At 48.1% G+C, this 26,188-nt stretch overlaps 1 protein-coding gene across 4 annotated transcripts in view; it reads right to left on the reverse strand.

Moving 5' to 3' along the window:
- Positions 1-26,188, reverse strand: part of GALNT10 (polypeptide N-acetylgalactosaminyltransferase 10) — a 228,865-nt gene that overhangs the window by 6,512 nt on the left and 196,165 nt on the right. For 2 of the 4 annotated variants that reach the window (XM_030927278.1, XM_030927281.1), the window contains exons 8-10: positions 11,286-11,393; positions 5,390-5,611; positions 1,830-1,946 (exon numbers count right to left, since the gene is read on the reverse strand). In XM_030927278.1, the coding sequence (XP_030783138.1) occupies positions 1,830-1,946; positions 5,390-5,611; positions 11,286-11,393 (447 nt within the window). The remainder of the gene's footprint in view (positions 1-1,829; positions 1,947-5,389; positions 5,612-11,285; positions 11,394-26,188) is intronic. The other 2 variants (XM_030927279.1, XM_030927280.1) reach the window with 2 other exon arrangements.

Genomic DNA, 26,188 nt, shown 5'->3' on the forward strand with positions numbered 1-26,188 from the left:
TCTATAAAGGAATCATACAGTATGTATTCTCTTTTGTCTCATTTCTTTCACTCAACATAATTTTGTTGAGAATCATCTATGTCCTAACAGCATTTATCAGTAATTCATTGCTTATTATTGCTGAATTTGCACTTCAGTTCCTTGTTATGGGACATCTTGGTGGTTTCCAGTTTTTGGCTATTAAAATGAAGCTGCTATGAACATTTGTGTACAAGTCTTTGTACGGACATATGTTTTCTTTCTCTTGGGTAAATACCTAGGAGTGGAATGACTGGTTCAATGGTCAACTTTCTAAGAAACTGCCACAGTTTCCCAAAGTGGCTGTGCCATTTACTCTCCCACCAGCAGCATACAGGTCCAGTTCATCCACATCTTTGCCAATCTTAGGTATGGTCAGTCTTTTTACTAGGTGTGTGCTGGAATTTCCTTGTAATTGCAATTTCTATTTCTCTATTAACTAATGAAATTCAGCATTTTAAATATGTTTATTTGCCACTCATATACTTTTTTTGGTAAAGTGTCTGCCCACTTTATTATTTATTTATTTATTTATTTATTTATTTTTGAGACGGAGTCTCGCTCTGTCGCCCAGGCTGGAGTGCAGTGGTGCCATCTCGGCTCACTGCAAGCTCCGCCTCTCAGGTTCATGCCATTCTCCTGCCTCAGCCTCCCGAGTAGCTGGGACTACAGACGTCCGCCACCATGCCCGACTAATTTTTTGTATTTTTAGTAAAGATGGGGTTTCACTGTGTTAGCCAGAATAGTCTCCATCTCCTGACCTTGTGATCTGCCCACCTTGGCCTCCCAAAGTGCCGGGATTACAGGTGTGAGCCACCACGCCTGGCCTGCCCACTTTAAAATTAAAAAAAATTATTGAGTTTGAGAGTCTGAGCAGATACAAGTCTTTTCATTTATATATTCTAGATACAAGTCCTTTATCAGCTATATGCTTTACAAACATTTTCTTCCCATCTGTGGCTTGCTTTTTATTCATTTTGAATTAGTCCAGTTTATCAATTTTTTTCTTTTATGGATTGTGTTTTTGCTGTTGTATCTAAAAAATAATTGTTTAACCCAAGGTCACTCCACCCAGGCTAGAGTGCATGGCACAATCACTATAACCTCGAACACCTGGCTTCAAGCAAGCCTCTCCTAAGCTTCCCACACTGTTGGGATTTCAGGCATGAGCCCACTGTGTCTGAGCAGTGGCTCTTCCTGCAGGCTGGCTCACCCTCTGCATCCCACCCATCTAGCAGGGGAGGCTGACCATGCCCCTAGGCTCCAGGAGTCAAGGTAATGAACATACCCATCACCTCCCAAAAATGATGGTTCTGTCCTCATCAATATGAGGGCTTCCTCACCTCCTGCATAATCAGCTCAGGGACATAATTCGTGGGAGCCCCGGGGCTTTTCCGGAACTCTTGGAAGGGGCCTGCCTATCCATCGGGCTGCTGATGGCCACACCTGCCTCTGTATAGGAAGAGCCAGGTGAGAATGAGGCCCGCAGAGAGGGAAGCACTCTCTTGAGAGATCCAGCAACATAATCAAGGCTTTTCAGTGACATGAGACAATAACCTCTTTTTGTGGAAGGCCATTTGGGCTGAGCATCCATCATTTGTAACCAAAATGGTCCAGACTGATGGTTTTATTGCAATGTGAAGGAGTCCCCTTTCCAGGGTGTTCAGGAGGATCTTAAAACTCATCCCTGGGGCTGACTCTTGTCACTTATCATTGACCCATGCCTCTTCCTCCCAGCTGGTCACGTCAGCACCCCAGGGGGCAGACGTTTCAAAAAACCTGGCTGCCAGTCCCTGAGGGGCAGCCCTTACCTGCATGTTGTTCCAGGCGGCTTCCCCGCGGCCCCGGACACAGCCCTCTAGCCTCAGTGGGGAGCCCAAGGCCCCGTGTTTTGTGTCTGCACATAGCCCTGTGCCCACATTTCGGATCTGAAAGGGAAAAAGGGAAGAAGTGGACCACTGAGGTGCCTCAAGGTGCCCACCGGGTCCCTGCCAGGTGAAAGGGGAAATCAAGGGGGAGACATTAGCTGGATTAAGTTCAAAATCGTCTTGATAAAGCTTGCCCTGGGCTGTCGGAAGTACCTCGAACCTCTCAATAAAGGAAGACTCAGTCCACAGAGTGTAATCCTCAAAGCACTGCTGCGTTTAGAGCATGCAGAGTCCCGGGTTGGTGGTAGGGGACTGGAGGTGAGGAGTTGGTAAAGGATTCCCTGGCCCCACTCCTGGAGAAATTGAACCAACAGATCCAGGAACCAGATTTTACCCCCATTTCAGGTGATCCAGGTTCTGGTGGTCCGGGGACCATACCTTGAAAGATCCTAGAAAAGGACACGAAACCTTTGCTGTATGTCATGGACTCTCTCTGTCCCTTAGGGCAGGTGAATGGCAAGAGGTGGCAGGAGGCCCCCTCACGCCCTGCTGAGCTCCAAAGAACAATAGTTGCCTCCTACCCTTCAACCATGAAGATGGGTGTGATGGCAAGAGCACTGGGCTAGGAGTCTGAAGCCCTAGCCCTCACTTGCATAGCCAACAAATACCGATTGGGCACTTACTGTGGGCAGGCTGTTGTGCTAGGTGCATAGTGTCACATCATATAGTTCCTACCTTACAGATATCAGTCCTACTTTGAGGGGTAGGGGGCTGTGGTGGCTATGAAAATGCACCACCCAATTTCCTGTTGCAGGGCATCTCATTGCACCCAGATCCTGTATTCTGAATCCACCACTGTGTCCACCCATGGATGGATCCCAGCCAATGAGTGAGGCAGACCCACTCTTGCGAGATGCTGAACTCCTCTGGCTGGTGATTTGGCTTGGGGACTCTTCAATAACCTGACCAAAGCTTTCTTACAGCTTTACTGCAGTCTGGACTCTTCCTACCCCAGCCGTCCTTCCTTCCCTCGTGCCTTCGCAGAGGTCAGACCAGTGTCATGGTCTTGTGGCTTTCCTAGTCTCCCCAGGCGTCTTCATTTTTCCTCTCAAGTGTTTTAACCATAAATCTCTTGCGTGTCTAATCCCACTGTGGCATCTGCTTCTTGGAGGACTTGAACTAACACGAACCGGTAAAGAGCCAAAGAGCCTCATGAGGGAAGTCCACACAGCAGTGCTCCTGGAAAGTGGTGGTGATGTTGGGGTACGCTAGTCAGGCAGCTGAGCCAGGCAGGGCTCTGTGATTTGCTGTGTGAATTTGAGCAAATCACACCTGGTGTTCCTGCCAGCCCACCATGTCTCTCCCCTTTCCTCTGGTAACACCACTCCGACTTTCCATGGGGCTACTGCTCCTCATGCACCCTGTGGCCAGTCGTAGTGTCCATCCTACCCTTGCTTTCCCTCTTCCCCGATGGCCCCAGTGATCGGTGCAGGATCCAAGAATAAGACTTGATTCCTGCACCTTTACTGGTATACTGGGAAAGACGTGTATACTTTCTGCTGGATTGGCCAAGCAGTAGGGGTTGGTCAGCCTGAAGCTTCTGGAAGCCATTCTGATACCTTCAGTATGAGACCAACACAAAAGGAAGCTGAGTTCAGCAGGAGAAAAAGAGACTGACATCATTTGAGGCCCTGGATCCAGGTTGTCTTAAACCATAGCTACGCCAGGCTCCTATGTGAGTCAAACACAATATATTCCCCCCATTTTTTTTCACTTTAAATTGGTCTTCTGAAAGAGTCCCAACTCTTATGCTCCCCTTTTCCAAGCTCCAACCTATCCATCTATGAATGGGTAGGTCCTCTCAGCTCGGAGACCCAGGATCCCATGATGGCATGCTCGTCTGCCTGCGAAGACTGGTCTGCCTCGGCCAGCATGGGCCTCATGGGCCGTGCCATGGCCCGCGTTCACAGGGCCCCATGCTCAGCAGAGCCTGGCTTGATGTAAAGCTCTGCTGCTGCTGTCTTGAAATTCTGAATAATTTTATCTTTGAACTGTTTTGTAAGTGAAATCTGATGGAACAGTGGAGCGTGTGCATGATAGAGAAGCACGCTGTTCTGCATTATAGAGAAGCACGCTGTTCCTCTCTGCCCTGTCTGCATGCAGCATGTGCGAAGACACTGAGTAAGTGAGGGCGCTGGGGGTCCCAGAGGCCCTGCTTTCCCTTCAAACCAGAACTTGCTCTGGGTGTGCTAAGAAGGGCAACGGCATCCTAAGAAGCAGGAATGACCAACAAGTCCTGTCATGTTCTTTCTTTCTTTCTTTTTTTTTTTTTTTGAGACAGAGTCTCGCTCTGTCGCCCAGGTTGGAGTGCAGTGGCTGGATCTCAGCTCACTGCACGCTCCGCCTTCCAGGTTTACGCCATTCTCCTGCCTCAGCCTCCCGAGTAGCTGGGACTACAGGCGCCCGCCACCTCTCCCGGCTAGTTTTTTGTGTTTTTTTTTAGTAGAGACGGGGTTTCACCGGGTTAGCCAGGATGGTCTCGATCTCCTGACCTCGTGATCCGCCCGTCTCGGCCTCCCAAAGTGCTGGGATTACAGGCTTGAGCCACCGCGCCCAGCGTCATGTTCTTTCTTACTTGTGTTACTGCCCCGTGTTAGCCAAGGACTTACGTAGGAAAGGGAAAGATAGGGCAACGCTAGTTCCTTTTCTTTTTTGAGGCAGGCTCTTGCTCTGTCACCAGGCTGGAGTGCAGTGGCACGAGCACAACTCATTAGAATCTTGACCTCCTGGGCTCAAGCAGTTCTCCTGCCTCAGCCTCCCAAGTTGCTGCAACTACATGCACGTACCACCATGCCTGGCTAATTTTTTTTTTTTTGTAGAGACAGGGTCTTCCTATGATTCCCATAGGAAAATGTTGTTTTCAAACTCCTGAGCTTAAGTCATCCTCTGGCCTTGGCCTCCCAAAGTGCTAGGATTACAGGCATGAGCCACCGCACCTGGCTCCTTAGTTCCTTTGCATTCCAGCCCTTCCTTACTCACCAGTAAATGGAAGGTAGAGAGTATTGGAAGAACATGCACATTATCAAGAAGTGAAGTAAAAACAAGCTGAGTTAGTTTTGTGCCATGTTTAGACTGTTCTGGTGAGAAATACTTATGCTTGCAGCAGGTGGGAAATACAGATCATGTCATTTCACCCATTCTGAACATGAGTTACATGCTGTTAATTTGCATTTTAAATTGTCACTGCATAATATAAAGATGAAAGATGAAAGGTAAAATTCATGCTAATAACTTAAAGTTTTAATTTGTCTACACTGAGAACACTAACTAGCAAGTAAAAATACACCATGACAAGGCTAGAGAGAGACCAGGAAAGAAAGGAAACAGTTTTATATTCATGCCTTTCCTCCCTGCACTTACTTTCTGCCTTTTGAACATGGGGTCTGCATTTGCATTTTACACGCCCAGCAAATTATGGAGGAAGCCCTGCCCTCCAGGCTCACCTCCCCCCAAGCTGCAGCCGGGGGCTCCACGGGTGGGTAGAATTTGGGCAGGTCCCAGGCTATCTTCGTCATAAACCACTTGAAACTTTTGCAGTTAAGGGAGCTGCGGAGCTTTTTCTGGGCGGCGACGTCCCCAGCAGAGAGGTGGCGGTATTCAGGCCGGCGCTGGTAAATGTACTCGGCATACTCGTCCATCCACACTTCAGCCACCCGCTTAAGGTTCTGTGGGGGCAAGAGGCAGTGGAGGGGTCAGTCTCTCCAAGAAGCCAAAGCCAGGCAGTGGGGTGAAAGGGTCCTGGCAGGTTGAGGTCAACCCTTCTGATTTTATGTTGCATCAGAAATCCCCGCCCCACCATGGGTTTAGGCCTTCTGTGTTACTGTGTATCACTATGCATGTTTTAAGGGCTTCACAGCTTAGAGTTGGCCCATAGGCTGCTGTTGTTTTGCCTGCCCATCTTCCATCCCCTCTTCTTCTAGCGATAGCTCCTACTGATTTTTCCTCTGGACAGCCACCCTGTCTCCCTGTCAGCTCATGTGGCAGGAGGAGAGGCATGGACCCAGCCTGGCTAATGTGAATACAGGCGCCTCTGGTGCAGGGGCTGGTCAAACAGCAGACCCATTCCCTAAGCCCTACCAATCACAACCAACAGGCATCAGCCTTGGGATTTTTGCAGGAACCATTGGAAGAATCGCTCTGTTTCTGCTTGGATTGCTGGGTAAGACAGGATGACAGCCAGAGCTCCTGGGCCATATGGCCTCCACACAAGGAGAGCCTGTCCAAGGATGAAATCAACCCAGAATGAAGCAGAGCAGAGGGCTGGATCCAGGAATGCATTCCGCCTTTTAACACCAGAATCCAGCCATGTCTGAAGCTAGAGCTACCTCGGACTTTCCAGTTACAGGAGTCTGTATATTCTCTCTTCGCTAAGCCAGTTTGATTTGGCTTTTTGTCATTTTTGACTAAGAGTTTTGACCAAGTTATGTGATAAAGGCAAATGATAATTTGAAACCAAAAGGTTTGGAAGTGGGAATTTCTAATAATCCTTTGAAGTGCAAAGGTTGCTGCTACTTTCGTCATGAAGCACAAAGATAATCAGTTTTAAAAAATGATAGTCACATGATTGGCAAGCAGAGGCAGCAGGTGAGGAAACTGTTTGTGAGTAGACTTGGGGACAGAGGAAGAGGGAATTCTTATGTATGTGATGAAAATTCCTGATTCCATCTGCAGTGTAGACCCCACCCAGTGAGAACTTCTGATATGTGATACATCTGAGAGCAAAACTTCAGGGTTCAGGGGAAATTCTCTGCTCCAAAACATCTTTCTTCAACCCCTAGCTGTTGTCCCCCCTCCCAATTTTAACTCTTCAGCTTTACCTCCTTCATCCGTTTTTTCCCTATTGCAATGTAAAATTTCCTCTGAAAGGCAAAGGGGAGTTAGTTAGCACTTGAAGCTGTTATCAGTCATTTGCACCTCAGTGTGAAGGACTGCTCTAGAAGCAGGTCAGGCAGGGATCCCGAATGTTTAAATGTCTTCTATAAAGAGCCGGAGAGTAAATACTTAGGCTTTGCAGACCATATGGTCTCACCTCTGATGTAGCTATAAAGCAGCCATAGACACCATATAAATGGTGTGGCTGGGTTCCAATAAAACTTATGGATACTGAAATTTGATTTTCATGTATCACAAAATATTCTTCTTTCGATTCCTGTTCCCTCTAATGATTTAAAAATGTAAAAACCATTCTTAGCTCACAGGCCATACAAAAACAGGTTGCTGACTCTTGAGTAATGGAGAAGGAAGCCAACATGAGGGAGGCCCCCGCACTGGAGACAAAATTCACCAGCTCCCCCATTTTGCTGGCTCTGAGTTGGGGACCAGGAAACAGCTGAATTTCCTTGTTGCTACCTAGTTCTTCCTGAGTGCTGAAGAGTCCACAGTGGGTTAGAAAACAGCTCAGGAACTGTTTATTCCCACCAGGCCCCTGCACAGAAAAGGCTGTGTTTAATTTAAAAGTGTGCTAGAGGAAGTTGAAGGCCTAACAGAGACTGTATATGTGAACAGTCTAAAACACAATATTTCCTCTGCTTTTTCCAGTATGCCCACCAGGCTCTTTTGGCTCACTGTCTGAGTCACAAAGGTAATGAGGAACTGCTGTAGTTTCACTCCAGCTGAAAGCAAGTCCAGCTACTCTGACCATGGCCAGACTGGTTAAGAATGATACTGAATGATACTGAAGGCCGGGCGCAGTGGCTCAAGCCTGTAATCCCAGCACTTTGGGAGGCCGAGACGGGCGGATCACGAGGTCAGGAGATCGAGACCATCCTGGCTAACACAGTGAAACCCCGTCTCTACTAAAAAATACCAAAAAAAAAAAAAAAAAAAACTAGCCAGGCGTGGTGGCGGGCGCCTGTAGTCCCAGCTACTCGGGAGGCTGAGGCAGGAGAATGGTGTAAACCCGGGAGGCGGAGCTTGCAGTGAGCTGAGATCCGGCCACTGCACTCCAGCCTGGGCGACAGAGCAAGACTCCGTCTCAAAAAAAAAAACAAAAAAAGAATGATACTGAAATTTACCAGTGTTAGTCTTAAAGGATTGAATAACATCATATTTTAATTCTTATTATAATTACCATTTTAATTTATATTGCATAATTGTATCTTCCAAACATAGCTTGAAAAGCTCTTTCTCCCAGATTTTGAACTTTTTTTGCTACAGTTCACTGTTTGCGCCAAAGGAAATGACTTTACACTTATTTCTCTCACATTTCCCCTTGTTAGAGACAGAAAAAGGACCTTGGGATTTTAGTGGGCTTCGGGCTCCTCATACCCCTACTCTCAACACCTTCCTGCTTCCGAGTCCCAGTCCCTTCTGAGGCCCAACTGTACTTCTTGTGCTTGGATTATAGAGATTTGCCTGGATCCTTGGAGTAAGTCTCCGTTTTTGTTTCACCAAGTTTGAGTAGTTTCTGTTACTGCCTTCCTTAAGATCCTTTTTCCAGAGGTAAAGATAAGACATATTTCAGCAAGTGTAGTAAACAATGTAAGACTAGCTACTTGTCCCTGAGGCAGGCAAGCTGGTGGACTGCTCATCCTTCCTGAACTGCTTCTACCTCAAGGCTGTCTGGCTGTTTGTCCTTCCGGAGTCGTACAATCTCAGTTTCTCTCTCTATCTGGCTCTCTCAGAGCTATCAGGACAACTCTCAAATCTATCAAAATGATCATCTAGGGGACAATGTTCTAGAAGGCTTAGGATGTAGCTATTAAAACATTGAACACCTTTTTTTTTTTTTTTTTTTTCCCAAGACAGAGTCTTGCTCTGTCACTCAGGCTGGAGTGCAGTGGTGTGGTCTCGGCTCACTGCAACTTCCGCCTCCCAGGTTCAAGTGATTCTCCTGCCTCAGTCTCCCTAGTAGCTGGGATTACAGGCACACACCACCATGCCTGGCTAATTTTCGTATTTTTAGTAGAGCTGGGGTTTTGCCATATTGACCAGGGTGGTCTTGAACTCCTGACCTCAGGTGATCCGCCCGCCTTGGCCTCCCAAACTGCTGGGATTACAGGCGTGAGCCACCACACCGGCCCACTGAACAAATATTTTAAATGTGGTCTGCAAGTAATTGAGGGTTGTTAGTCACCATACTAAAAGGCCACCCCTGATTCAGGCATCTCCGTGGTTCTGTAAACCTACACATAATCAGACCAGATGGATCACAGAGTCCCTGGGGAAGAAGCCATGGAGCATCAATCAGATTGTTAAGTGGTTTAAAGGCAAACACAGGACGTGGCTTTAGTACAGACAGCTAAAAGAGAAATATGTTAAAATGCCTAAAGACAGAATTTAGATAAGACTTTTAAATACACGTTCCAGTCTTTATTGTTAATGTTGACGCTAACACTAATAATAGCAGTCACTGTTTAACGAACAATTGCTATGTGCCAGGTACCTGTCAGACCTACACGGGTTTGAATTCTGGCTCTAGTTACTTAACACTTGCATGGCCAGCATCACATGTTTCATGTTCCCCATCCGTTAAAAACAAGTGAGAATTAAGTGAGATAAGTAAAATGTTTTGCATGCCTGGCTCGAAGGGAATTTTTATATGCGTTACTACAGTTAGCTCTTATCCACTGAATTAATCTATAATAATGGTTCTATAACAAGCAGGAGACGGTAGTGTCTCTTCATCAGGTGGGCCTTTTTAAAAAAAAAACAACAGCAGCAACAACAACAGCAAACTTTCTTTGAGACATGGTCTCGCTTTGTCACCCAGGCTGGAGTGCAGTGGCACACACAGCTCACTGCAGCCTCGACCTCCCTGGCCCAAGCGGTCTTCCCACCTTAGCCTCCTGAGTACCTGGGACTACAGGCACACACCACTGCGCCCGGCTATTTTTATTTTTAGGTGAGCCTTATCAATAACACCTCTGCAGAGCAAAAGAATATTTTAGGGTTGCTCCTGGTCTGGAGTTGGAGTGTCCCCAGTGGTCCCTTGTAGCCGGAAGAGTCGCAGTCTTGGGCGTACCAAGAGAGAGTACGCTCTTTTCCCGCCTGGCACCTTCCTCAGGGATCGCCAAATGGCCTTTCAGAAGAACGAGATTCCTGCTTCAAGGGGCTGAACCCAGAACCCACCCCCGGCGTCGGATGGGGCTGTGGGCAGCGCGGATGGCTGGTGAGGGCGTCGTTAGGCTCTGCTACCACTGGAGGGCACTGCCGGCTCTCCTTTCCCTCCACGCGGTCCCTGACACTTCCCGGAGCTCAGCTCTCACCCAAGGATGGCGCTAGGGGAGACGCGCGGCCCCTTTGAGCCTCTCGGCTTTCCTTGTAAGTCACGGGACAACGCTCTTCTAGGACCCGGGAGCCACAATTCTACACGTCAAGGTTGTTAAGTGACGAGGGAGGAGGAGGCAGCGCCCTGGACAGGAGGCAGTGCGGTCTAATGCCCACCCGGCCAGCACCGGGGTCTCCTGGCGGGGGCGGGGCTCACAGGCTCCGCGGAGGCAAAGCTGTGCGGAGGGTGGGGGGGTCCTTTCCAGCTTCCCCGCAAACCTCCCCGAGGCTCCTTCTATCCTCTGCGGACCCCCCCTCCTCTTCATTTTTCTTTTGTGGTCACCAGGATTTATTTATTTTTTCCCAATACATTTAATATCAAAAACAAAAACAAACTCTGGCTAACAGATTTCCATGTGCAGTCAGTGGCCAATTTAACTGAAGCAATGATTGATACAAACCATTTTAAGGCAGTGAAACAGTTTGACATGCAGAGGTTTTGGCAGTGAGAGTGGACAGGGGGTGAGGAGAAGAGAAAGACACTGACATTTATAAACCCCACTTCCCCTGGAGAAACTTAATACGCAAGCTTTCCCAAACACACCACACCACACCACCTGTATTCATATTTATCTAACATGTTTCTTTACGTCACCTCTGGTCTAATTTTGTACCTACTTTAGCTGTATGCTAATTAATAGTATCTGTGAAATTACAGGTTAGCCACATGAATACACATTAATTTAGAATCCATATTAACTTAAAACACATGAACAAGAAAACGTTCCTGTGTTTGCCGCCTAAGATTATCCCCTCTGCCACACTTTGGGAAACAGTATCACCTCCTGAATTCTCCTGGCAATGCTGAGAGTGGGAAATAATTAGTTCTCTTTAAACAAAGGAGGAAACACAGGTTCAGAGGAGTTAAGCAACCCTCCCCAGGTCACACAGCCAATGAATGGTTAAGTAGGGATTTAAGGGAGTTCTTTTAAATTGGATTTCACCTGGAGAATGGGAGCATATCCTCAAACCCAGAGATCACATAACACAGTCTAGAGCCCCAGGGTGACTCAGTGCAGCTGGTGGTCCTAGGCCAACCCCTTCTCCCCCCCAGGAAGGCCACCACCTTACCCGGGCCAGGCTGACTCCGGCCGGGACCTTGTAGGGCACATACTTCCTGTAGATATGGCCCACCCTGGAGCAGGGGATGTCCTCCATGCGGCCCCCACACATCCACACCTGCATGGCAAGAAGGGAGAGATTATCACGTTTCTGCTTCCAGTTCACCATCCCTCCAGGCCAGCATCCCTTAGTGCACTCAGCAAAAGCATCAGCCTGGATTGTCTACTGAAGCCTAGATCACAGACCTAATGACGTGGGAAAACACAGTAATATAATAACAGCAGTAAAAACAGCTGACAGCACTGAGTTCTTACCACTGCCACACACTATGCTAAGATGGTCACATGCACAACCACACTGAAGTCTCGTCAGAATACCTATGAAGTAGGTTGTAAGATTTTACAGATGCTGAAACGGAGGCTCAGAGAAGCTAAGAAATGTGTCTAAGGTCACAGAGTAAGTGGTGGAGCCAAAATGTAAACCCTGTTTTAGCTGACTTCAGAGTCTGAGCTCTACTCCACTATGGAGTGCTGTGTGGAGAATTCTAGGGTGGCATTGGGGGATCCGTGGGAAGGACCTGCTGGTCACAAAGTGACATCAGCCACAGCACAAGTAGTCAAGGTGCTGTAGATTTACTGACACATATTTATTTTCCTCTTGGATCTATAAGCCTCTCGCTGGGTCTGCCTGAGCAGTTCCATCAGCCTCCCTGCCCTGCCTTCTCTGAGTCTGCCTCGCTAGGCTGTGCAGCTGGGTCTTGCCGCAGTGTGGGATCTGATGGTTCTCTTTGCGTCCCTCTCCCAGGGAGGAGTATCTGACATCACAGAGAGCTCCCGAATTTGCCCACTGGGCTGACAGCAACTTGGAAATCAGAACATGTACAGCCAATACTGACTCCTACCCACTGAGGGGCCCAGCCTACAGACTCTCCTTGGCAGGCCTGGGTTTGAATCCTGGCTCAGTCACTTACCCACTTTACGACTTTGATCAAGGTACTTAACTTCTCTGAGACTCAGTTTCCTGTAAAGAAATAGAGGAGGCAGGACTGGAAGATGAGATACTGCGTGTAAAAGGGTTTAGTGCAAGACCTGGTGCATACACAGGGCACAGCAGTGATCAGTCAGCAGAGGCCCCAGCCTCCGAAGTAGCCTCACAGTCCCTGCCTCCTCATATTTGTGCCCCTGTGTAGATGCCCCCCAGTGAGTCACATGAGGACTGACCTGTGTAACCCACAGGATACTGCAGAAATGATGGTCATAAAGATGCCGTGGCTTCCACCTTTCTCTGTGGGACTGCTGGCCTTGGAGGAGCCAGCTGCCATGTTTGAGGACACCCAAGCCATTCTATGGAGAGGTCCATAAGGTGAGAGCTGAGGCCTCCTGCCCACAGCACTAATTTGCCAGCCAGGTCAGTGAACCACCAAGAAGCAGAGGTGGTGGTCACAGTCAAGCCTGCAGATGACTGCGGCCCTGGCTCATGGCCTGACTATTCTCCTATGCGAGACCCAAGGTGGAGCTATCAAACCAAGCCACTCCCAAATCCCTGGCCTAGGGAAGCACGGTCATCATAACTGTGTATTGTGTTAAGATGGATTCTCGGAGTAATTTTTCCTGGCATAGGTAACTAACATGGGAGATGGTTTCAGGTGGCGATGGCAGAGCAGGGCCATTGCATAGACTTGTTGTGGGGGTGTAAGGGATATGAGAGATGCTACTTTATGCTCCTCAGTCAGGGAAAGCCTCACTTCGGAGGGGATGTTTGAGGTGAAACTGAGAAGGTTAAAGTAAAGGCAAGGGGAACAGGTGAGAGAAGAGCAAGTGCAAAGGCACCAGGGCAGGGCCAGGCTTGGCATAATCAAAAAGAAAGCCAGGGCAGGAGCAGAGGGAGGAAAGGGGAAGAGGGACGGGAGGGGAGGCCAGAGAGGCTCTCACAGGGGCCTCACAGGGCAGATTAAGGAGTCTTCACAGAAGGTCTTCAGTGAGGGAGATACACAATCCACTTACATCTTACAAAGATGATTCTGCCTGTGGGGTGGAGAACAGCCTGAAGGGGCAGGCCTGGGGGAGAGAAGGCCTGGGAGGCTCTTGTAGTCATCCTGATGAGGCCTCCTGACCCTGGGCGAGGGGTGCTGAGGCGATGGAGGGACACAGCTGGATTCAGGACATTATTATTAATCTCGCTACTATATTCTCTCGTTTGTGGGATGGGGGGCAGGAATGGGGACATCTGCAAACCAGATTCTGTGCAAAAGTGCTCTTTTCAGTTGGAACTGCTCGATGAGGTCGTGGGGATTGGGCTTCACGTCTTGACTGATTCAGGGACTCTAGAGGGGCTTGCTCTTCCACCTGGCTCCTAAAAGGTCCTTTGTCCCCCACTACTTCCTGCTATCTCCATCCTCAGCCCAGATGTACTCTGGCCCTCCCGAGAGGGGATATGCACAGGGCTGCAATTAGTGGAAGTGCTGCCTGGAGAAATGCAATTATATTCTGATCTTGGGGGAGAAAAAAAATCCAGCCAGTCAATAGAACAGAACATTGGTCTTGAGATAATGGGCTCCTGATGGTAGATTAATGTCAAGGCCAAGCCAAGAAGTTTATTTTCAAAGCAGGAGATATTGATCAGGCGCCAGCATCCCATAACAATAACTCTTCCTTTATACAAAGTGATTGATGTGGAAGTGATGCTTTTGTCTGGCGGGTATTGGTCAGGTCGCCGCTGGGCTGCCCTCTGCCTTTCAGGTGGTGCAGTGGCCCTGAGCAGGTGGGACACCTTACCCTGCTCTATTTCTGGACGTCTCCTGGGCAGTTGACCAGGTCGGCATCCAGCTTCCTTGTCTTCATATTAAACTCGCATTAGCTAATGAGGTGGTGCAGTGGCCCTGAGCAGGTGGGACACCTTACCCTGCTCTATTTCTGGACGTCTCCTGGGCAGTTGACCAGGTCGGCATCCAGCTTCCTTGTCTTCATATTAAACTCGCATTAGCTAATGAGGCTGTGTGTCCAGCTCTGCTTGGCAGAGGCACCTAACTTTATGCAGGTGGATGATAAATTTCCAAATCCTTCTCTTTACTGTGACCTCTGGTTTCTTTGGCCCCAGTCATGCTGGTCATCAGCCTGAAGGTTCCTGAGGGACCAGGGTGACCCTGATATGTCAGGAGGCTTGAGGCATCCAGGATGCCATCAGATTCCTGGGATGTCTGGAGGGTTTGGTCAGTGGGTTTACTCCGTGGCTTCCCTGCCCAGCACAGGATGGCCTGGTGGCCGACTCAGAATGTGAACTACCCTCAGGAAGACAGACATCTATGAAGCTGCTTCACTCCTGGGTCCTTTGGGAGTATCCCAGCAAGCGGGCCACGCCCATCACTTCAGAATGTCCTCCGGCCTGACCAAGGGCCCCGTGCAGCCCTCCACCCTCACCTCATCCCACTTACTTCTTGCTCACCGCACCCATTGACTCCTCTTACAGACTCCTCCCTCTGCCTGGCTACCTCCTACTCATCCTTCAGGTCCCCTTAAGAGCCACCTCCTTAGGGGCTTCTCATCCTTTTATACCTACACACAGCACCTTGTTTCATTGCCTTTTACCAGAAGTGCAATATTAATTATTCACAGGATTATGTCCCTGGTCTAATCTCCCTGCCACAGGCATCTGTTGTTTTTGCCTGTCCAGTGCACCTTCTCCCTATTGGTGACTGTCCTCCCAACTGCTCCACCTGCGGCCTGTGACCCAGGATGGCCAGCCGGAGCACCCAACCTCCTGGGCTCTGAAGCTGGTGTAGGGCAGGGTAATGGGGTATATTTAACGGTTGCCATGCATGCTGGTGCTTGATGTGATGGCCACACACTTTCTCTGGGGGGAAGAGCGATGGGGACAACGCACTGCAGCTGCCAGTGATCACCTCTGCACCACACAGAAAGGGAGGGCCTGTCCATGAATGCAGCGAGTGCCGAGTCCCAAGACAGGGAAAGAGACACCTGTTTGAGCACCTGGAAGCAGGCCTGTTGAAGACAGCCCCCCACCCCCCACCCCCGCCGTGCCTTTTCTTGGCTACGGCTAGTTTAAGATGATGTTTTCACTTTTATATTTATTTATTTTTGAGGTCTCCCTCTGTCACACAGGCTAGAGTACAGTATCATGATCACTGCTTACTGCAGCCTTGACCTCATGGGCTTAAGTGACCCTCCTGCCTCAGCTTCCCAAGTAGCTGGGACCACAGGTGTGTGCCACCATACCTAGCTATTTTTATTTTTTGTAGACATGGAGGTCTCCCTATGTTGCCCACACTGGTCTTGAACTCCTAGGCTCAAGCAATCCCCCAACCTCGACCTCCCAAAGTGCTAGGATTACAGGCATGAGCCACTGCACCCAGCCTTTCTGTCACTTTTAACATAAGAGTCCTTACCAACCCCTCTGTGCCCCGCCAGACTCAGGGCCAGTGTTGGCAGGGGTCTCATCTGTTGCATTTGCCATTGGACCCCCAGTGCCCAGCAGAGTGCTCTGCCCGTAAGAGGCACTCAGTCATGAAGGAGGAGGTGAATCAAGACTGATTTAAAATCTTGGGCATAGGGACTTGACTAGAGAAAAAGACGACCTCATTTTGTCATCCATTCTTCAGTCACCGGCTTCAGGGATGAACTGTCTTTTTTGCTTCCAGTAATCCTAGCAACAATATAAGTCATGAGCAGGGAGCCCGAGGTTTCCTTGTTTCTCGGGCAGAAAGCACCATTGCCGTCTCTTTAGGGCTGGATCCTGGCTGAGCTTGTCTGGGGGGAAGTGGGACAGATGTAGGAGGCCAGAGACAGCATCGCCATGGTGCTCCCGGCTTGCTCACCTCCCTCTTGTGACAAACAACTCTCAACTCTGCCACGGAGAGACAGGATCCCAAGACAGGAGGGGACTCTCCTTCCAAGGACATGCTGGGGTGGGGTGCTGGCCACAGATCCCAGGCCCTGTGGTGCTCATAGCCCAGGTCACTTGTCCTTTGTATCTCTAGGCTCCTCCCTTCCTTCACAGCGGAGGCAGTGACCATCCAAGACCGAGACAGACACTGCAGACCCTGCAGCCTGACTCCCCTCATACCAATCCTCACACCGCCAATGCCCACTGTGTGACCTCCTGCAGGTCACTGAACCTGGGAGCCTCACTCTCCTCATCTGTGATGTGGGGATGATGATGGCTGTTGAGATGGCACAAGACAGCATGTGAAAAGCTGTTAGCTTGGTGCTTGACTCTTAGAGAACCGGATGACTATTAGTCATTTCTACTTGCAGAAGTACGAGAAACACTACCACCCTGAAATTAGAGCGCCTGTCCTCTGCCCAACAACATCCTGTTTTTTCACCCTATGGCCTGATTTCCCAAATGGAGAGACTGAAGTGCAAAGAGAGGAAGTATTTTTTCTTAACTAATTGGTGGCAAAACCTGCAAGTGACCAAGTAAATGAAATTATTATTAATCTCGCTACCATATTCTCTCATTTGTGGGGTGGGGGGTAGGAATGCGGACATCTGCAACCCAGATTCTGTGCAAAAGTGCTCTTTTCAGTTGGAACTGCTCAATGGGGTCGTGGGGATTGGGCTTCACGTCTTGATTAGTTCAGGGGCTCCAGATGGGCTGCTCTTCCAGCTGGCTCCTAAAAGGTCCTTTGTCCCCCACTACTTCCTGCTATCTCCGCCCCCCGCCCAGATGTACTCTGACGGGGTCAGGTGGGGTAGGGAGAGGTCACTGTACACCCTTTGGGGCCTGGCCACCCAAGAGCAACGTCCTCTCACCCAAGAGGCAGGAACAGAGTCCAGCTGGGGGCAAAGAGAAGGGGAGCTCCAGGGATGGCAGCAGCTGGATCATCTTTGACCGGGAACCCATCTTGTTCGAGATGGGGACAAATACAGGCCACCAAGATGATATTTTGCTGTCCCTCTCCTTGTGTTGCTATCAGCTGTCTCCCTGCCCTGTCCCTTCAACTCCCACCCCTACAGGGGGATGCAGCTGTCTGCTCTGGGTCCCTTGCCGCTCCACCACAGGAGTTCCCAAACATATCCTGCCAGCTTGTTTCCAGGCCCCTTTCACTGCCCCTGTGGCAGTCTTCTCTCTAGAAGCACCATGCCTCTAGACAAGTACAAATCTAATTGTGAAAGCCTGTTCCCCATTCATTTTCATTGCTGCTTTGATTTATTTTATTAGCAAACTTCTTTTGTGTGATGACAGGCTTCATTACAGTGTCTATAAAAGACAATTACCCGCTCTTATCTCCTAAACTGAGGGGGAAAGAAACGAGTGGTGATGTGCATTGGGAAAACACAATGGGACCCAGAAAGAGAGCGCAGCGGAAGGGCTCATCCATGGAGGAGAACCCGAGAGGGCAGCAGGGGCTGGGGCAGAGCCTCTCTCTGTCGAGGAAATGGCTGCCTGGAAGCCAGCCAGGAATGGCACGGCACCTGACCTGCCCAGAGATAAGGAAAAGACTGGCAGCTGGCCACGGCTTTTGCTGTTGGCATCTCAGTTGAGGACCCCTATGAAGTTCAAACCCTAATCAGTTGCACTTGGGGGAAAGACTAATAATTGCCACCAATCATTCAGCATTCACTGTGTGCTTAGGAGGCACATAGGGCAGCGGTTAGGAGCTTGGTTCTGGAATTAGAACTGAGGTCTCACCCAGACTGTTAAGCAAGTTATAAATCTGAAAGCCTCAGTTTCCTCCTCTGCAAAATGGGAAAAATTACTGTGCCTACCTCCTTAGGGTTGTGGTGAGGCTAAAATGAGGTAATGCAGAAGCTTGGAGGACACCGTGAGCTATCCATATGGTGTCCTGTGGGCATGTGGCCTGTCGCTACTGGTGGAGGGCGTTGCATGAATGCTACACAATTCCCTGCTGAAAAGAAACTCACGTTATTTTGAATGTATTAGTTTGTTTTCAACAAGATATTGTTTCAAGAAGTATCACCACCATGAAAGGACAACCTCAGTCATGCTGGTTTTTGGATGTTTACTGGATGCAGTTGTTAAAAAGAAAAAAAATAGTAGAAAAGAAGAACTTTGGTTTTAAATTTACTTCTAAATTTAAGCTGTATTTTTTTTTTTTTTTTTTTTTTTGAGATGGAGTCTTGCTCTGTCACCCAGGCTGGAGTGCAATGGCACAATCTCGGCTCACTGCAACCTCCACCTCCCAGGTTCAAGTGATTCTCCTGCCTCAGCCTCCCGAGTAGCTGGGATTACAGGTGCCCGCCATCATGCCCAGCCAATATTTTTATGTTTAGTAGAGACAGGTTTTCCCTATGTTGGCCAAGCTGGTCTCGAACTTCTGGCCTCAGGTGATCCACCCACCTTGGCCTCCCCAAATGCTGGAATTACAGGTGTGAGCCACCGTGCCTGGCCTAGTATTTTTATATGATACAGTTTTAAGCATATGTGCATCTAAATTAATAAATTAAACATGACTATTTCAACAATATCCTTAAGTGTTTATAGTTAGTTAATTCCCCAACAAGAGGGGATGGTTACTTTACATTAGGTTTTGACTCAGATTTGGAAATACAGCAATCTCACAGCAACCCGGTGAGGGAGGCACGATCACACCCTTTACAAATGAGGAAACTGAGGTTTACTTAACACTTTACCCAGGGTTCCTCAGTGCATAAATGGCAGAACCCAAAATGGAACCTGGGGTTGGGTCCCCCAGAACTAGGCAGATCTGAGTTCCACAGAGACTGTGCCTTCCTAGGGTCTGGACCGACCCTATCACGGTCTTCTTCAAAGATCCCTAACAGCACTTGTATTGTCTGCAGAACAAAGGGGTCACCCTTGGCTTGCAATCAGGCCCTCTGCCACCTGCTCCCCTCTATCACTTCCTACCCTCTTCACACCCCCTGGACTCCCTATGTGGATGCTGCTGACAACTGGCCACAATGCATTCACTTTTCTGCCCCAGGGACTTGTGAATTTTTCTTTCTGTGACTGTTGAAACCCCAAACAAACATTAATTATCTAATTCATTCATTCATTCATTCATTCATGATCTGGTCATTGGTCAGTTTTGTTCTAAAAACCATGCTGAAAAAAAATGGTACAGAAATGAACTGCCACGGGTGGACCAAAGATATAGAGCCTTGAAAGCCAGGTGAAGGTGTTGGAACTTGTTGGCCAACTTGCCAACCAACCTGCCCATTTACTCTGTCCTTCCACACCCAGGCCTAAGCATCCTCTCTCCACAACCTCCCACCCATTCAGTACAGCTGCGATTTTCAACCTTGAGCCTCATCGGAAGCACCTGGAGGGCATGTTAAAACAGCTGCCTGGGCTCCACCGCAGCGTCTGACTCAGCAGCCTGGGAGGAGCCTGATAATCTGCATTTCTAGTAAGTTCCCAGGTGATGCTAATGCTGCTCGTTCAGGGATCACACTTTGAGAGCCACCGCATACTGGAATGGTGACAACCTCTCAGGTGACTGTGCCTGCCAGTTCACAGTACATTTCTTAATAGCCCTGTGAATTTGGGACTATTGGTGCCCCTTTGTAGGGCTGCAGCTGTCCGAGGCAGAGGTGCTGGTAGGGGCAGGGAAAAGGATGGGGAAATGCATCGCCATACAGGTGCCCAATGGTGGCCCTGGATCTCCTTCTGGTGCTTGGGGCTGGCCTTTGGCAATCATTTCTCCCTCCTGTGTGGCAACTTAACCCCTCTCAGGGCTGGTCCTGACCTCTGGGCCCTTCCTGGGACATGGGCCTCTCTCTAGACTGGATACACCTTTTCTCTACTCTTACCACGAGGCGGAATGAGATGAGCACTGGGCTTGGAGCCAGGGCATCTGGGATTTAGCCCTAGCACTGCCACCTTCCAGCGGAGGGACCCTGCCCCGTCACCTAACCGCTCTGGGCATCAGGTCGCAATATTACCCTTGCGCAGCTTCTGGGTGTGTCCTGCCTTCTTTTCACACGTCCTGTGTCACTTAGTCTTCTTGATACCACTGAGTTTTATGGAAAAAAAAAATCAGACTTTTTTTTTCTTTCAAGTCTGTCCCTGTAGCCTGGGACTGGGCTAGCCTTTCAGTAACCATATCAGTATCACACAAAGCCAACCCCAGTCTCCTTTGAGTCTTCATTCCTCTACCGAGAGAATGGATTTTCCTCTCAGAACAAGCTCAAAGATCTTCCTGACTTCCGCAGTGGAGGGTGTCCTCCCTCTCGTCCCCTCACATGGCTTTCTATCACTCCCTTGCTCTGCAAGCCTGCCTGATGGAACCCTCGTACCTGTCTCCATTTTGCCAAGGACAGTGGAGCCCACCTCTGCCTCCTGAAGCAGACCCTGCAGAGTTACTCTTGACCTCAGGCCTTCCCTGGGAGTCTCGCACTGCTGACTTGTGCACAATCTCATCTCAGAGCTTGCAAATGGCCCAAACAATGTGCTGGAATGTATATGGATGGGGGGTGGGTTGGGAGTGCTGAGAACCCAACATTTTCTTCTTTTTTATTTCCTTTCTTTTGAGACAAGTTCTCACTCTATATAACCTAGGCTGGAGTGCAGTGTCATGAACATGGCTTACTGCAGCCTTGATCTCCCAGACTCAAGCAATCCTCCCACCTTAGCCTCCCAAGTAGCTGGGACTATAGGAGCGCAGTGCACCACCATGCCCAGCTAATTAAAATAACTTTTTTTTTTTTTTTTGTAGAGATGAGGTCTCAGTGTGTTGCCCAAAGCTGGTCTTGAACTTTTGGGCTCAAGCAATACTCCTGCCTCGACCTCCCAAAGTGTGAGAATTACCGGCATGAGGCACTGCGCCTGGCCCCTTCTTCTTTTTTTTTTTTGAGACGGAGTCTGGCTCTGTCACCCAGGCTGGAGTGCAGTGGCGTGATCTCAGCTCACTGCAAGCTCCGCCTCCCAGGTTCCTGCCATTCTCCTGCCTCAGCCTCCCGAGTAGCTGGGACTACAGGTGCCGCCATCACACCCGGCTAATTTTTGTAATTTTAGTAGAGGCGGGGTTTCACCATGTTGGTCAGGATGGTCTCGATCTCCTGACCTTGTGATCCGCCCACCTCGGCCTCCCAAAGTGCTGGGATTACAGGCGTGAGCCACCGCGCCTGGCTGCCCCTTCTTCTTATAACTTTTCCTGGTTACAGAAGTAATACATACTTATGATGAACACATTCAATGTTATAGACACACATTAGGTAGAAAGAGACGGCTATACTCTGAAGCCCTCCCACCCCCAATGGCCACTAGGGATAAAGGCTTCATGGCACTGTGAGTCATTTTCAGAAGTGAGATGGGCTGGGTGCAGTGGCCCATACCTGTAATGCCAGCATTTTGGGAGCCCGAGGCAAGAAGACTGCTTGAGGCCAGAAGTTCAAGACCAGCCTGGGCAACCTATGGAGACCCCATCATTACAAAATATTTAAAAATTAGCTGGGAGTGGTGGTGTAGACCTGTAGTCCCAGCTATTTGGGAGGCTGAAGTGGGATGACTGCTTGAACCCTCGGGTGCTGAGGCTGCAGTGAGTTCTGATCACATCACTGCCCTCCAGCCTGGGCAACAGTGTGAGATCCTGTCTGAAAAAAATGTTTTTTTGTGGAGACCTCCAATTTATTTTATGAAATATTTTCTCGTTTAGATATGCTCTAACTTATTTATCCCCAAAGGACGTGCATTTGGGTCATTTTCAATCTTCTGCTATGGTAAGTGACATTTCAGCAAATAAATCTTTGCTCATCGCTGTCTGTCTTGGATAAACTCCTGTGCATGGAATTTCAGGTCAAAGAATGTGCTTGCTCTGAAATGTAATGGATTTTGCCAAATTGCTATTCACAAAAGATAGATCCACTTACATTGCCCCAAAGCCTACATTTTTCTCACTTAATTTGGTCACATTGTCCTGGTTGGATACTTTCTGTCTCCTGTATCTCACAGTTGGAGATATCCTAACTGTGGCCTACTGGGGACACTGTGCAGTTTCCTTTCTGCTCATCCTGCTGCCTCCACCCCTAATCCAAACAACCCCTCATATCTGTGTGTATCAGAGAGCTTTCCACACAGTATCTGATTTGATCCTATCTTGTGGGGTATGAAGGAAAATCGTGTCAGCACAATCTGGGATGTGAGGACTGGAGGTCAAACAACTGGCCCAGGGTCCTAGGACGGAAGGAGAGCCTCCTTGCTGAGCACCTTTCCCATCATACACCATTGTCCAAAGATGGCCTCCTAAGTCTGGGAAGGGTAGTATCAAGGAGGTTTATCAGTTGGAAGTGATGCCACTAACACACTAACAGTTACTGCAAACACTGATGTGGGCCAGAGACTGGGTATATAGAGGTGGACAAAACCTCCTGCCTACCTCCAGGGAGCATGCAGATATGGGAGTGCAACATGGGTTGGTTCCCAGGCAGCATGGGGAGCCATCTATATAAGCTGAGATTGGAAAGATGAGTGAGCGTTGGCCAGACTAAGGAAAGGCATTTCAGGAGTGGACAGTGTGGGCCTGCAGAGAGGGGCTGGCCCATAAGCCTGGATCTTACATGTAGTCTTGTCTGGCCGGGTTTGCCCTGCTCCACATCCATTCTCCCTTCTGGGCACAGCACCTGGACTTTCCTTTGGGTAACTAGCCCATCCCCACCTTCCTGGCTCCAGGATGGGCATGTGACTGCAGGTGACCAATCGCAGTATTGTTCAGGGATGGGCATGGGGCCAGCAGGTCAATGAGACTCAACCTGGGGACTTGTACAAGATGATGGGAAAAGCAAACTCTCTTTTCACGGGCTGCTGAGGATCTCCACGAGAAAAAGCCCACCTGAGAGGGAAGCCAGCTCAGATAAAATATGGCCTAGGCATTGAGAGAGACCTAGCCCGAGTGAGATGAGTGAGTCCCTGCATCCAGCCCGGCCTTAGGGTCTATCCTGGAATTTCAGTTGTGTGAGCCTATCAATTCTGGTTTTTGCTTAAATCAGATTGACTAGGGTTTTGGTTATCTGTAAGCAAGAATCCAGACTAATGCAATGGGATAAGAGGAAAAGGGGGAAGGAGAGAGCAGCAGGGTCAGCTCATGAAGCTAGCTGGAGGCTAGGCTATGGAGTTAAAGACTTGTCCAACCACTAGAACTGGGAAGATTCTGACTTCCATGTGAGAACTTTGCTCTGCTGAGAGAGACAGACAGAGAAGGAGGGAGGGAAAGGGGAAGTTAATGACTTTTCTAGAAATTTCAGAGCTGTTGGAACACTTTTTGGGGGTTTTCTCATCAGGATAGACTGGAATCAGCCCTCAGCCCTGAAGGTACATGTTGATTGATCTTAATTTCTGAAAATACGCTCATGCCTTTCAGACTGGGCTTCTCTCTGTCACCAAGAAAAGGGATCTCTTAGCAGAGATGAATCAGAGGGAATTTGGTCCTTTGTAAATGCCCGGTTCTGGTTGAAAGAGAACACCTGCATTCCAGCAGGGCGCTGCCAGGGATGAATGGGCTCGCCTGTTCCCCTCAGCCCTGCAGGCAGCCTTTCCACAGGGTCCTGGGAGACAGTGCACTGCCAGATGGGCTGTTGCTGGCTCCAGGAACTCTCCTTTTCCAAGCCAGGAGAGAGAAAGCCCAAGGAGAAAAGTCTCCCTTCTGGACCTCAGGAGCCTCCTCATTACACCATCTCATTTCCTCTGGAAAGGGATGGACATAATTGGATCAAATGGCAATGTAAGCCAGCCTCCTTCCCCCTCCCGGGTGAGAGACTTCCAATATGGCTTCATTACCAAGTCTATGGTAAATAACTGTGAAGAAAAATGCCATTTGTTCTACCATAATTGCCTGATGAGCATCAGTAGAGGGGTCTTTGAAACACATAGAATGAAATCATTTTGGGCTGGTTTAGAAATTCCTTTGTGCAAATCTTTCTCCATTCACTGTTCTCCATAGAGGGGGTTTCTGAAGGGGGTCTTTTAGACCAAGTGAGCCAGTTAGGAGCTTGGAGGCTGATTCTGGTCAGGGACACACTGACTTGGAATATTCAGCCAATATTTATTAACTGCTGTCAACTAAAAAAAAAAAAAAAAAAATGAAGCTTTTCAAGAATTAAAGTTAGTTTTATTTAGAAGTCTCACTGAAGATTATAGACCAAGGCCTGTAGCCTAGGAGGAGGCTTTTAGAAAGTTCTCTCAGACTCCTCCAATGTCGTATTTTAGTTTATACATAGGTGGTGAAGATTTAGTATGTGTAATATTACATCAAGGTTTGGGTGTTAGGTCTATAACATCTGGTTATAGATTACAGAAGCATAGTCACTAATCTTGTCGGACGTTATTTTATGAGCAGAGAAAGGCGAGGACTAGGGTCATTTATCTTTGATGGAATGTAGTGACTCAGGCAAGAGACATGGGGGGCCATGCGTTCTATCCCGTTTTGCCTTTAAGACATCTTTCCAGATTGCTGCACAGTGTCCCGGAGTCAGGGGCTTTGTGAAATTCTCCTGGCAAAGGGAAATGGGCAAACATGGCCTCTTACATTTGCTACTTTATCTCACAAAGTTTTTGGTCATAAATTAATTGTCTGGTTGTGTTGATAAGACTAATATTGATTGCCTTCTGTAGTTAGGAGGGCTCTTGTTTAGGAAGGTTGGTAATTTTTAGTTATAGTTGTATCAGACCTAGTGTGTTTTTTAGCCTTTTCTTGGAAAATATGTTTTGGATTGAATGTAGTTCTCATTAGTATGATGTGGGGGGGGTTTTGATGGTGTCTTTTTTTTGTATTCAATACAATATTTTAATAGGATTATTATGAGGATATTATAGATTCTATACATTAATATATACTTCATAGTAATAAAGTCTGTTGTAGATTGAAAAAATATGATATTTAATAAAATTGGAATATATATTTGCATACTTTTAATTGTATTATTTTTTATACTTATATTTATTAGAGTCTTTTTAATGAAAACCAATGTTGGACTAGAATTTATCGTAAATGCCTTTAGAGAAGAATTTAGAATAATTCTAAATAAGTGACAAAAATAGAATAATCACGGTTACAATTTGATAAAAGTTTTTAATTTTTTTTTTTTTTTTTTGACACAGAGTCTCACTGGGTCGCCCAGGCTGGAGTGCAGTGGCACGATCTCGGCTCACTGCAAGCTCCGCCTCCCAGCTTCAAGCAATTCTTCTGTCTCCACCTCCTGAGTAGCTGGAATTACAGGCACGCATCACCACGCGTGGCTAATTTTTGTATTTTTAGTAAAGATGGGGTTCCACGATGTTGACCAGGTTGGTCTCGAATTTAGTTATTTTATTCTATGTAGTATTTTAAAATGATAACCAGAATTATGGCTGACAGTGTTATATCAGAACTACTAGACTTTTATACATTTTACATATTTTTAGAATATTTATAATTTATATAAATATAATTTTAGAAAAGATTTAATACAATAATAAAAATTATGACTCATAAAAATTGGTCTCATAGTGTCTTTTCTGTGTTGGGCCAGGCTTTAGGTGCCTGGGATATGGTAGTGAGTGAAACACAAAAGGATCCCTCCCCCACTGACTACACTTTGCTGGTAAACTTGGAATGCCTCAGAATGCACATCAACACCCACCTGGGACAGCCCTTACCAATGGATCAGAGTTGGCCAGGCAGGGAGTAGAAACCTATTTGCTATCTCTCTCTCTCTCTCTCCCTCCCTCCCTCCCTCTCCCCCTCCTTCTCTCTCTCTCTGTCTCTTTCTTTCTTTTTTTTTTTTTAAATGATATGGGGTCGTGTTGTGTTGTCCAGGCTGGTCTCAAACTCCTAGGCTCAAGAGATCCTCCCACCTCAGCCACTGTTCCTGGCCCTATTTGCCACTTCCGACTTAGACTGTTATTAATTCCATTAACTAAGAGGTTGCAGAATATCCAAGTAAATTAGGAATAATCCCAGAAGAGGCAAAAAAAAAAAAAAAAAAAAAAAAAAAAAA

The sequence above is a fragment of the Rhinopithecus roxellana genome, chromosome 3, assembly GCF_007565055.1.
Source record: "Rhinopithecus roxellana isolate Shanxi Qingling chromosome 3, ASM756505v1, whole genome shotgun sequence".
Classification (NCBI taxonomy): Eukaryota; Metazoa; Chordata; class Mammalia; order Primates; family Cercopithecidae; genus Rhinopithecus; species Rhinopithecus roxellana.